The 13,370-nt window shown below is 42.1% G+C and overlaps 1 protein-coding gene across 8 annotated transcripts in view; it reads left to right on the forward strand.

The window, feature by feature from the left end:
- Nucleotides 1-13,370, forward strand: part of cdk11b (cyclin dependent kinase 11B) — a 60,924-nt gene that overhangs the window by 8,730 nt on the left and 38,824 nt on the right. For 5 of the 8 annotated variants that reach the window (XM_063033237.1, XM_063033242.1, XM_063033244.1 and 2 more), the window contains 4 exons: nt 3,847-3,894; nt 4,483-4,612; nt 7,411-7,526; nt 10,186-10,310. In XM_063033237.1, coding sequence (XP_062889307.1) covers nt 4,502-4,612; nt 7,411-7,526; nt 10,186-10,310 — 352 coding nt within the window. In that variant the 5' untranslated portion in view covers nt 3,847-3,894; nt 4,483-4,501. Of the gene's footprint in view, nt 1-1,121; nt 1,239-3,846; nt 3,895-4,482; nt 4,613-6,230; nt 6,271-7,410; nt 7,527-10,185; nt 10,311-13,370 lie in introns of those variants that run through there. The other 3 variants (XM_063033239.1, XM_063033240.1, XM_063033243.1) reach the window with 2 other exon arrangements.

A 13,370-nucleotide genomic window follows, 5' to 3' on the forward strand; every position in this document is an offset into this window, starting at 1 on the left:
CCAAAGAATGAGTGACAGTAAAAATGCTAGAGCCCCCAAAGCCCTCCACTCTTCCCTCCCACATGCAAGCAGCAGCAAAGCAACGACCCTTCCCCACCCCCACCCACTTATGCAGAAAAAACACCAGCACCTTCCACCCACCAAGCAAGAATAGCAAAGCCCCCAAGAAAGACCATGTTCTGCAGTACAACGAAAACTAATCGTTCAGCTGACAATTCAACATACCACAGGCTCTGTCTCCCTAATAAAGGGAAAAAGAGGTGTCCTCCTTTCATAGTGAGAGGGAAGACGTAACAAAACAACTCGGTGATAAACTCTGTTGCATCGCTTTTTTCTCGAGTTCTCTGAATTGAGAATCGCGACAAACTCTCCTCCACCAATGAGAGAAAGAGAGAGTACGCGATTCGCCCCGTACAGAGCCCCCGACAACTGATCTGCCGTTCCTGATGTCCCAATTTCTCCTGCGACACTTCAGTCAGCGGCACTGGCTTAGAATCAGCCGGTCCACAGGGCCGCAAAGCCTCGGAATCCCGAAGGCACGCTCCTCTTCTTGGCTGCGTCCTTGGGATTGGCGTGAGCCCCCAGAAGTGGGTCCCACTACCACAAAAAAACAAAGTCTGAGTAACTCCTGGTCAGGGTCTTCAACAGAATCTCATCCACCCTGAAAAGGAAAAAGAGACATCAAAGGTAGAAATTAAGCTGTTTCCACAGATGAGCTCGAGTGAGTTGTTGTTAAGCGCCATCGTAGCTCTGCTTTATTCCAATTTATCCTCCAGTCCTGGTAACATCTTTGTAAATCCTTCTTCGCACCCTCTTGTTTAAAGATGTCCTTCCTATTGTAGGATGACTGCAACTTTGTCCAGTGCTCTATATGTGGCTGTACCAATGTCTTATATGGATATGGAATTGCATACAGCTGTACGGTCAACTAAGATAATTATCAAACATCCCAGTGGATCTCAATTCATTTGGAATTCTGTAGTTCTAATATCTCAGAGTCTGATTACCATGACGAAACGTGTCTGTCAGGTTCGAGTGTGGGCAGCTTTAGTCAAAGTCAGAGAACATTTATTATCAAAGTATGTATATCATCTACAACCTTGAGCTTTGTCTTCTTTCAGGCAGCCACAAAACAAAGAAACCCAATAACATCCATAAAAAGACCATCAAACACTCAATGTGCAGAAAAACAAATCGTGCAAACAACAAAAACAAGCAAACAGCTGAACTTCATGAAAGTGAGTCCACAGCCACGGAGCCAGTCATCATTGCAGCCCGACCAGGAGCCCGTTAGTGGCTGGCCACAGCCTCCGTTCAGTGCAGAAACGAGTAAATCTCACAGAACAGCGAGCTGAACCGGCACGTCCCTCGCCTCTGGCCCTGTCACCCTGACCTTTTCAATCTGGCCTGGCACTTAAATTGTTTAAACTTCAGGTCGTTCCTTGCTCTCGGCCCGTCACAGATCTGGCGCTAAAATTGATCAAACATTGGGTCTTTCCTTGGTCTTGGGTCTGGTCCAAGGCCCCACTGCCTCAACTCCTCTCATATGGAATGCCTCCAAGCCTGCTTCAGCAATGGCCAAACGTTGGCTCATTCCCCGCGCCCAGGCCCCACTGCTTCAATTCGGCCTGTAAACACCACACCACAACTGACCTGCACCTTTGAGACTTCAGTTCACACCACAAAAATGCCAGGTCATACAGGCGATTCAAAAGCTCATCTCCTAAAGGCAACTTACAGGCTATTGTTTGCAGTCGTCGTTTACCTGAAAGAATGTGGTTAATGAAGTAGTGAGTAATTTTGTTTGCTTACAGGCAAATCGTCACCATCTTCGACCTTCTTCACCAGTGCCATCTTAAACCAGTGGGGGTTGGGAGGGGAGTTTAACCAAATTCCCAGACCTCAGGATGCATCTTGTGTTCCTTTGGGAATACTGTATACAAAATTGAATATCAGTAGGGTAAATGCATGCAGACTTCTTCCACTGAGTTTGGAAGATTGAGTTAACAATGAACGGTGAAATGTTTAAGAGGAATATGAGGGGGAACTTCACTTGGAGGATGGTGAGAGTGTGGAACGAGCTGCCAGTGGAAATGGTGGATGTGGATCCGATTTTAACATTTAAGAGAAATTTGGATAGGTACATGGATGGGAGTGGTACAGAGGACCATGATCCGGGTGCAGGTCGATGGGACGAAGCAGAGTAACAGTTCAGCATGGACTAGATGGGTTGAAGGGCCTGTTTCTGACTGTATCTGTTACACTTTACATGTTGTCGAGGACCATGGAGGTGAGCTGCATTGTAGAGTGAGTGGGCCTTGTTCTGTGCGCCCAGGTACTCCAGATGTGATAGTTGGATAACTTAATCAAAGATTGACAGGAAGAAGCAGCAAAGGAAGTTCATTGCTTGTACAGTCCCTTCACGAGCCTTCAATTCATGTGTTGATAGTCTGTGACTGATATATCCCTAATCATTGTTTGCAAAGAGAGGTGCTTTACCCCAGAAGATTATTTCAAATAACAGGAAGGAAGGCTTAGGCTGATCTTGGAGTAGGTTAAGGGGTCAGCACAGCTTTGTCGGCTGAAGGGTCTGTACTGTGCTGTACTGATCTAGTTAAATATCTAATGTGTGAAAAAAAAGAACAAATCATGCAAACAATGAAAACGTGTAAGCAAACAGTATACAGAACTTGAACTGCAGAGTCCCCAAAAGTGAGCCACAGCCATGGAGCCAGTTCAGCACAGAATTGAGTGCTCATGGCAGCAGGCCACAGCTTCGGAGCCAGTCTAACATTGCAGCCGGTCCAGGAGCCCAATGACTGCAGGCCACAGCCACAGAGCCAGGTCCAGCGTTGAGTCGAGTGCTGATGGTTGCAGGCCAAAGCTGCAGAGTTAGTTCAGCGCTGAGGTGAATAAAGCCTCAGAGTAGTGAACTGAATGCTGGTTCATCCTTCACCTTCAGCCTCAACACCAAGACTTGTGGGGACTAGCATGGACCAGCTGGGCTGAAGGGCCTGTTTCACACTGTATAACTCTGTGACTCTCATCATGACCGATGAAATTAGCGATCATCTGAGGCTTCAGAATTAGGTCAGTTTGTAAATACATTAGTAGTTCATTGGCTTGGCAAACTGACATTTCTGCATGGTGCATTGACATAAAATTCATGTACACATATAAAATGTTGGAGGAACTCAGCAGGTCAGGCAGCGTCTGATGAAAGGAATAAACAATTGACATTTCAGAATCAGGTTTAATATCAATGACATACTGTATGTTGTCAAATGTGCTGTTTTCCAGCAGCAGTACAGTGCAGTACATAAATATTGCAAATTAAAGTAAGAAATATATACATTAAATTAAATAATTAGTACAAAATAGTGAGGTAGTCTTCATGGGTTAACTGTTCTTTCAGAAATCTGATGGTAGAGGGGAAAAAGTTCTTAGAATGTTGAGTGTGTGTCTTCAGACTCCTGTACCTCTTGCTTGATGGTAGCAATGAAAAGAGGACATGTCCTGGGTGATGGAGATCCTTACTGATCAATACCATCTCTTTGAGGAATCGCCTTTTGAAGGTGCCCTCAATTCCGGAAGGCTAATGCCCATAATGGAGTTGGCAGAATTTACAACTTTATCCAGCTTTTTTGATCCCATGCACTGGCTCCTTCTTGGGACGCTTTCCAATCCTGATGAAGGGTCTCAGCCCGAAATGTTGACTGCTTATTCCCCTCCATAAACACTGCCTGACCCTCTAATTCCCTCCGGCATTTTGTGTGCATAACTCTGGATTTCCATCACCTGTAGAATCTTTTGTGCCTTTAATTTTTGTATTTTCTTTTCTTTCAGTCTGCCGGAGAAAAACGTTCCCAGTTTACTTGGAGCAGGAGTTCATTTGTAAGTCTGAATATAATTGGATTGTAGCAACATCCATCTCCTTAGTTGTAAAGTTACATGTGTTTATTGCATTGAGTTAAAGTTTGGTGTTTGGATTTGAATGTGAATCTTCTCTGCTGGCAACCTTTGACATATTTCCCTGTAGATTGTCTGTGACTGTTATTGGAGTACAGTGGAGTCCAAGCCTTTCTTTTGAGTCCATTTGCAATTTGGGATTTTGGTTAATTATAGTTCTGTCATTTCCTGCCACCTCATTAGCTCTTGCACCAATGTTCACACTGCTTTTATTATTTTTTGTCAATGCAAGTTAACCGCATACCAAGGATGAAGGAAAGACACTCGGGAGATTTATTCAGACTCAGCATTCATTCTGGTTGTTTACGTTAGATATTGTTTTAAGGCTGCAAGGCCAGTGGGGGATGGAATGTGTTTCAGCTCAGTGTGGTCTGCCCCAATGGGGGATGTAATGTTGTGTTTCAGGGACATCACGTTTTGTTTCGGGGATGTCATGTTATGTTTTGAATCTGTGCGCTCTGTCTCATTGGGGAATGCAACATAATGTTTCAGGGATGTCACGTTATGTTTCAGGTCTGTGCGCTCTGTCCCAATGGGAGATGAAAAGGATAACTGGAAAGTGAAAACTCTGGAAGAAATTTTGCAGGAAAAGAAGCGGCGAAAAGAGCAAGAGGAGAAAGTTGATGTAAAACGTTTAAAAAATGTAAGTAATGAATCCGACCAACTTCTAGTCTTGTCTGTGAGCGTGGTTTTATTCTATTCCTTCCTTTAATAACTCAGTCTTTAATTCGTCTTCAACAAAAGTCGATGATACAGCCTGAGGGACATTCATGTCCTTGTGGAGGCCAAGTCATTGGGTATATTTACGGCAGAGGTGGATAGATTCTTGATTGATCGGGGCATGAAGGGATACGGGGAGAAGGCAGGAGATTGGGACTAAGGGGGAAATGGATCAGCCTTGACAAAATGGTAGAGTAGACTATATGGGACACATGGCCTAATTCTGCTCCTGTTTCTTTATGGTTTAAGTCCCTGAATGGCATGATTGTAGTTTGTTCTTCTCCAGCCTGTTCTTCCACTGAGTGAACACTGGAGGACACCACTGAACGAACAGAAGCCCTCAACCCAGCAGGATTGCAGCAAGCCCAACAGAGGCGTCCGCGCTCTCTCCTGGCGGCTGCAACGGGCTGCCACGTCCAAGGCGACCCTGTGGCCGATGCCAAGTCCTTGCCACGACCGAGGCAACGAATCGCTCCTGCCATGGGTTGCCAAGGAATGGATTTGCAGTATTGTTTGTTACCAATGTCCAACAGGGTCTTGCGATCCCAATAAAAATGTCCAAGATAATCACTCGGTTTGTTGAGTTGCACTCCTTTTCAGTACAACCAGTCGACAACACAGCACTAAGTCCAGCTCGAGCAACTTGCTGACGTGATAGTCCTGCAGTACTTAATGTTCTTAGTATCCAGCAGTGACTTGCAATCATAGAGAAAGGCTTACGAGATGAACAAATGCACCTTTAAGCGGTCACTGTGTCTGAGCGCTCTGCTGTCCTACCGGAAGAGACAACATGGTTGATTTGCTCCTTTGTGACAAAGTATCGCCCCTCAGTACTGTGTACTGTGCAGCTGTCAGTCTAAGAGTAGCATACAGCTTCTTCAAAGGAACAGGGTTCAATGGCAGATTCTTGATAGACACACACATAATGTTGGACCAAGACTGCCCTCCCACTGGATTTTGTTGTCTAAGTGTACTGTTTTCACAGTGTAATTGGTTTCAATAATAGAGCTGTTTCTTTGATAAACGCACACAATGGGCTGGACCACCCCACCACTAGTTTTTGTTAGTCTAAGAGCAGTGTACTGTTTCTACAATGTAGCAGGGTTCAAGAGCAGAGTCATTTGATAAACATACACAAAGTTCTGGATCAAAACTGCCCTGTCAGTTCTTGCTTTGTAGTTGTGATTATTGGTTCTCTAAACTCTTATGTTCCACATATGTTCTCACTCACTTGGATACCTGGTTGGTTTGTCTACCAACCCAGAGAAATTGGGAAGAAGTTATTGGTTACCTTGTTTACCATTGGACCAAAAACCTTTCTGTTTAAGTAGATAATATACAGCATGTCAACAATATTTCATGCTGCTTTGAATTTAGGGTTTTAATTAACTCTAAATTGTGGGATTATGTAATAGATCACTAGGTGAAAGTCCTCCACAAGTTTAGAGATTTCACATGTTGTGACCCTTGATTGTAATAATGTATAATTGGGAAATATAAGATATACAATGTTTAGATAACAATGAATGGCTGTTCTTCAGCTGCTGGGAATATCTTGGCTTCAATAAAGCAATTGTTCAGGTATGTACACAGTAAATCCTTTTATCTCTTATTCAGTTTATCAAAATGAGGAGTGACCACAATTGTAGTTTGTTTCCAACGTAATGTTGTTTATGTGAGAACTGTTGTAGTTGGAAGTGTTGATGGAGAAAAATTAATCTTTTGTCAGCAACTTCAATTCTGCTTACAGGTTTAATTTCAATTGGAAAACCACTCTGAGCTGCAGAATATTGCCCACCAAGGGAGATGTAGCTTTGCATTGTCACCAGCAAAATCCTTTAAATCCTTCTTGTTATAGAACACCACAGCACAGTAGATGCCCTTTGACTTGTTAATCTACTCCAAGATCAATCTAACCATTCCTTCTCACATAGCCCTCCAATTTCCTATCATCCATGTGCCTATCTGAGAGTCTCTTAAATGTCCCGAATGTATCTGCCTCTACCTGTGCCCCTGGTGATGCATTTCATGCACCCAACACTCTCTGTGTAAAATATCTCGCTCTCTCATCTCCTCTATACTTTCCTGCAATCACCTTAAAATTATGCCTCATAAATACGTTATATTTGGAGAGACTGAGACTATGTAATGAGGACAGAGGGGACATCTTTGAAAGGATATGGGGCCTTGTGTTGGACTGTCTCACGGGGTGAGGACTGAGGGTTTTTGGTGCAGTGAACCTCTGCTGTGTATGTTTACTTTTGCCTTTATATTTTACTCCCTTTTGCTGCTCAATATTTAATTTGATTTTGTTAAGGTTGTGGTTTTTGTGGATGTGCTTTTTTTTATTTTTTTATTTGTTAATAAAAAAAAGAGTATAAAAAATTATGCCTCATATTAGCCATTTCCGCCTTTAGATGTCATCTCTATCTATACCTGTTACCATCTTATGTATCAGGTTGTAGGAATGACTTCTCTATACTGTTTCTTTTTATTCATCGTTTGTTATTTCTAAGCCCTGCATTTTCAAACTATAGTTACCTGTAATGATGAAAACTCAAAATGACTATACACAGTTTGGAAAATGATTACTAAGAAGATACAATGAAAAGTATGTCATAAACATATGGTTTGTCAAATTGTCATAGATAAGTTCTGAAGTCTAAGGTGTTACTGAGCAGAGAAGCAGTTTAGAATTACCCTGCTATTTTTGTGTCTCAGTTGGATGACAGAGATTCTAAACGAGACTCACTGGAAGAAGGAGAGCTTCAAGAACATAAGATGGAGATAACTATCCGTAATTCACCACACAGACGAGAAGGATCAATAGAGGATCGGTGTGTTTATGATTTAACAGCTAATTCTTTGTGCCCCCAATGTGAATGTCTGTATTTGTATGTTAAAGAATTAACAGAACAGTACAGCACAACACAGGAATAGGCCCTTCAGCCCACAAGGTTATGCTGAACCAGCTCAAAAGAAAATCAAAAACCCCCCAAAAAACAAATCCCTCCTACCTACACAATGTCCATATCCCTCCATCTTCCTCCTAGTCATGTGCCTGTCTAAACGTCTCTTTGATGTATTTGCCTCTACTACCATACCAGGCAGTGCATTTCAGGCATCCACCACTCTGGTTAAAAAAACTTACACCCTCATCCTCTTCTCACCTTCAATGCCTGTCCTCTGGTATTGACGTTTCTGCTCTTTGTAAAAATAGTCCCTCTCTATTGTATCTATGCCTCTCATAATCTGATAAACTTCTATCAGATTTCCCCTTAACCCTTGCTGTTCCAGAGAAAACAACTGAAGTTTATCCAGCGTCTCACGTTAGCACGTGCCCTCTAGACCAGGCAGCATCCTGGTAAACCTCTTCTGCACCCTCTCCAAAGACTCGACAACCTTCCTATAGTGGCATGGCCAGAACTCTCTGCAGTACTCCAGATGTAGCCTCACCAGAGATTCAATATAAGGATTCAGTAATTTCTGTTGCAGATTGATGAAGAGGTAATTGGCCCATCACTTGTCACTTTTCTCATCTGTTCTTTAACATTTTCATGATGACTTTGCAAAATGTATTTATAATGTAGTTTTGAAACTTCAATATACTTGAAGCAGAGAATCAGATGATATTTAACTGACATCTTTGTTTCTGTCACCAGCTTTCAGCAATTTGATTGGGAAACATGACACAGCTTGGTTATAGTGATGTAGAGATATTTTGGATTTCTGTATCTTCAGCTGTCACACTGTTCCCTAAAATGCTGGAGACCTCTTCTCCGTCCTCAAAATTTGGGAGAATAATTTGTAGTTGCACTGGAATTAGCTTCATTTTCACACTTAGTGCTGACAATACACAATACAAGTATTATAACAAATTCCATCATGAATCCCTCACATAATATCTGCTACAGTTTGCAAATAAGTAATTGTCTTCCAAAGATTTATGGCAAGCAGTAATGCATTATAGTTCAAGTTTATTGTCATCTGACTGTATGTGTATACAACCAAAGGAAACATTTACAGTGCACCTACAAAACACATATCACACAGTACATAAGGCAAAATATTACCATGAATAAGTTAATAAAATATAATTTAAAATGTATGTAGTTTGCAGCACAGGTAAACATTAAACAGCGGCTGTCCTAGTGATGAGACCTCAATGGTGGCAGGGAATTCATTTGTCTCACAGCCTGACGGAAGAATTACAAATGTTGGGAATTAACCACATGTCTGTCACAAGTGGGGTGGCATGGTAGTGTAGCAGTTAGCGCAATCACTACAGTGCCAGTGAATACGACTCCTGTCACTGTCTGTAAGGAGTCTGTACGTTCTCCCTCTGGCCTCGTGGGTCTCCACCCGGCGCTCCAGTTTCCCCTCAGTGTTTGGTTGGGTTAGGCTTGCTGAGTTGTGAGCATTCTATGTTGGCGCCAGAAGCTTGGCGACACCTGCAGGCTGCTCCCAGCACAATCCTCATTGGTTTGATTTAACACAAAACAACGTATTTCACTGTATGTTTTGATGTATATGTGACAAATAAAACTAATCTCTTTAATCTTTAACTGGTCAGTTTGAGTGGCCTGTGGACAAATACAACAACTACAAACTTTAAGCAACTACCCGGGATATCGGTGAAGCCATTTAGCGTGTTATGTACAGTATTAGACTTATTAAGGTTGGGGTGTTAGTAACCAGGAAAAAATTCTTATAAAGCATGCTAGACTATGCAGAATGGGCAGATTGTCTCATGAGGAAAAGGTGGACTGACTAGGCCTGTCTCGCCTGGATACCCAGTATAGGAAGTTAAAGTTAACGTCTGTTCTGAGCCTTGTGGCCCATCAGGCTGGTGCTTATGCTGGTTTCTGTGGCGTGAAGCGACTGAGAGTACGAGACTCCTCCCCCCCACCCCCACCCGCCAGTCTATCGCGAGGTTGACCCCCAGCATTTGCCGGTACCCATTTTCAGCTGGGTGGGCTGGAGCAGTGTGTGGTTAAGTGCCTTGCTCGAAGACACAACAGGCTGCCTTGGCCGAGACTTGAACCCACGACCTTCAGATCGTGAGCCCGATGCCCTAACCACTTGGCCACGCGCCACACCCAGTATAGGAAGGCGTGATATATAAGATCCAGAGGGATGGATGTGGTGGAGATGGGTCCTTTTGTGAAGAATCTGGAACCCAGGGTCACTGTTTGAAAATGAAGAGTTTTCCATTTGAGGCAGAGATCAGGCAACATTATTTCATCAGTTATTAGTTTTGGGATGCTGTTCCTCATAGGGTAATGGGGTCAGAATCCTGATTTTTTTCCTTGGCTGCTGCAGACAGATTTGCAATAAACAGGAGGAAAGATGGTTGGGGTAGCTGGGGAAGTCACCATTAGATCAAACTTAACTGGGAAGTGGGCTTTTCCTATTTATAATTTATGTATTTACACTATATGCAAATGAACTGCATGGTTTGAATAATGTTACTAATATATACTTAAATTCATTTAGAGGTGAGGAGGATGATTCCTTGGCAATTAAACCTCCTCAACAAACGTCCAAAAAGGAAAAATCTCACCACAGGAAAGAGGAAAGAAGGAAGGAAAAACGAAGGCATCGAAGCAGATCGACTGAAGGTGAGAGATGTCAGAATATTTTATTATGGGTATGTATTGTGAAATACTCTGCAGTGATTGAAGAATTGGGGATATCAATTGCCTTTGAGATTAACATCTATTGTCTTGTTCAAGTCAAGTCAAGTCAAGTCACTTTTTTATTGTCATTTCAACCATAACTGCTGCTACAGAACATAGTAAAAATGAGACAACGTTTTCCAGGACCATGGTGCTACATGAAATAATATAAAAACTACACTGAACTACGTAAGAAAAAACACAAAATCTACACTAGACTACAGACCTATCCAGGACTGCATAAAGTGCACAAAATAGTACAGGCACTACAATAAATAATAATAAATTATAAACAAGACAGTAGGCACAGTAGAGGGTACAGTAGGTTGGTGTCAAACCAGGCTCTGGGTATTGAGGAGTCTGATGGCTTGGGGGAAGAAACTGTTACATAGTCTGGTCGTGAGAGCCGGAATGCTTTGGTGCTTTTTCCCAGATGGCAGGAGGGAGAAGAGTTTGTATGAGGGGTGCATGGGGTCCTTCATAATGTTGTTTGCTTTGCGGATGCAGCATGTGGTGTAAATGTCTGTGATGGCGGGAAGAGAGACCCTGATGATCTTCTCCGCTGACCTCACTATCCGCTGCAGGGTCTTGCGATCCGAGATGGTGCAATTTCATTCTGAAATGAAAAAGGTCTCAAATTCAATTCTGAAGTACTACAGAAACCATGGTCATCAAGTGGTATTAAGATGGAATAGGAACTTTATTAATGTGATAAAGACTTTATAAGAAAGTGAGCGGATATTTATTGCTGGTTAGATTTAGGAAAATGTGAACGTGAATTCATACTGCGCTTAAGATTTTGTTTAGCTACCAACTAGAAAAATGATGTTTGCCCGTCATATCCGATGATGACAGGAAACCTGTGCTGGAAGGTTTTTAAAGTGGAAAAACCATTGCAGTAGGGCAGTTCCACTCTTTCAAACTCGGAAATCCAGATCCAGTGGTACATCACAACTGGGTCTTCCTTGGTTGCAGTGGGTGATCATGACTTCTGTGCTTTGTCATATCCTTCACTCTCCAAAGCATTGTAGAACTGCTTCCTGGCTGTGGGATCTCACTGTTGATCTCATCCATCCAGTCTGCCAGAACTGACTTTGTATGTCTCACCAGGTTATGGAGTCCACCCGCTACCTCACTTGGTTTAGCCCACCTGTTGAAGCAGTGTACTGGGGTGTAGCCACTGTCGCATGTAAACTGTTACTTGGAGCTACGGGTGAGAGCTGAGTGTCTGGTGGGGCCCAAAGGTTGAGTGAGCTGCCCCAGAATGGACGCATCAAGCCCCTTCACCAGAGGTGCTAACCCTCCCTGGATAACCCAAAGACGCCAAGTAGAAAAATAACGCATTGCGACCTGAAAAACATGAATCTGGTTGTGTAGAAAGACGCAGGTAGCTCAGAGGACCTGACATGCTTCATGCATGAGCCTAACACACTAGGTGAAGAATGAGAACATTAGATGCAAGTGCAGAGAGGTAATGTGAATAGGAAATGCTAATCTCAACAATCTAACCCGCAGGAGGGAATGTATAAGGTACAAAAGAGAGCAAGTGTAATGTAAAAGTTCCTGAATGAATGGAAAAATGAATTATACCTGAACGAGAAAAGCAAATAAGAAAATTGAACAGAGGCTAGTCGAAGATAATTGGAATCTGAATATTAAAATGCACGTAATAGTTAACTAGCAGATAAAAACAGCCAGTCATTCAGAGATCACTGCGTCTTCATTTTAATGTTGGAATGAAGGGTGAGGCCAGAGAAGTGCACGACTTTGGGAGTAACAAGCTCGTCTGATGAGTATTGGATTGTGAAATGAGCAAAACAAGTTTGTCATGGGTAACTTTTTTTTCTTAAGATAGGCAGTCCAAAGAAAGAGAACCTCATGGTCAAAAGGGTTAAATAAATAAATCCTAAACACATCCAGGTACAGGTGAATTCAAAGGTCATTGAGGTTAATTGCGATGTTTGTTGGGTGGTAGAAGGATGGACAGCACGGAGTCTGTTGTCCACTGTGTAAAGTAGAGGGATTGGGAAGACCTTTGGATAGAAATTGTTCAGGCACTACAAAATGGCCAAAGTGTGAAATGAATTCTTTACAAGTCTTCAGAGTTGAATCATAGGAAACAAAGACTGTTACAAGAAACTCAAAGAACTTCATGTCTTCAGGACACTTAAGGTAGATGAGATAAACTTTAAAATCTTCATGGAAATGAGCAAAATGTGGGTAAGGCTCTCATTGATATGTTTAGGTGTCCTGTTGATACACAGGGTGAACTTGAGGATTATCAACGTTATCCCAAGGTGTATAATTTTAAACTGATAATGTAAATTGTACACCAGTCCATGTGTCATCTGTAACAAGGTTCAGGATGGGATGAAGACGATGAGGAATAATCAGCAAAGCCTTAAAAAAAAAAGTTACAATTTAAAGAGCACTAATTTACTAATTTTTTTGAGGAGCTGTTTCAATTAATATCAAAAATAACAAATAATATACTTTCTAAACCAGATAGCCGCACAATTTTCCTTATTGAATTTTCTATATAAGCTTGGCATAAATTAACGATGTGCATACTCTACTTATTTAATAAACTTGCTTGTTGAACAGTTTTAATACCTTGGGCAACAATTTGATTGCCATAGGAATTTTCTCTCAACCACTTATAAATCTTCTGAAAATCTACCATTCAATATATCTTTGTCATCACCCTTCACTGCATCAAACTTAAGATTCTTTCTCCTGTTAAATTGTCTGAGTGTAAAACTGCTTAAGCTTTGCATTGTGACGCTGTTCTCCTCAGGCCCTGTTCTTTATCTGAGATTTTGAGAATATCAGTTGCTCCAACGATGAATCTACTGTGACATTCTTCATAATATGTCACAATTCCTAATTCATAATTGCAACAACACGGTGTGATTTCTCAATATATAACCCATTACTGTTTCCAAAAGTCACCTTTTAAATTTGTCACCTTCAGTAGCCTCAGCACACAGGCTAAGCTATTCC

This window comes from Mobula hypostoma, chromosome 25 (genome assembly GCF_963921235.1).
Source record: "Mobula hypostoma chromosome 25, sMobHyp1.1, whole genome shotgun sequence".
In the NCBI taxonomy this organism is placed as follows: domain Eukaryota; kingdom Metazoa; phylum Chordata; class Chondrichthyes; order Myliobatiformes; family Myliobatidae; genus Mobula; species Mobula hypostoma.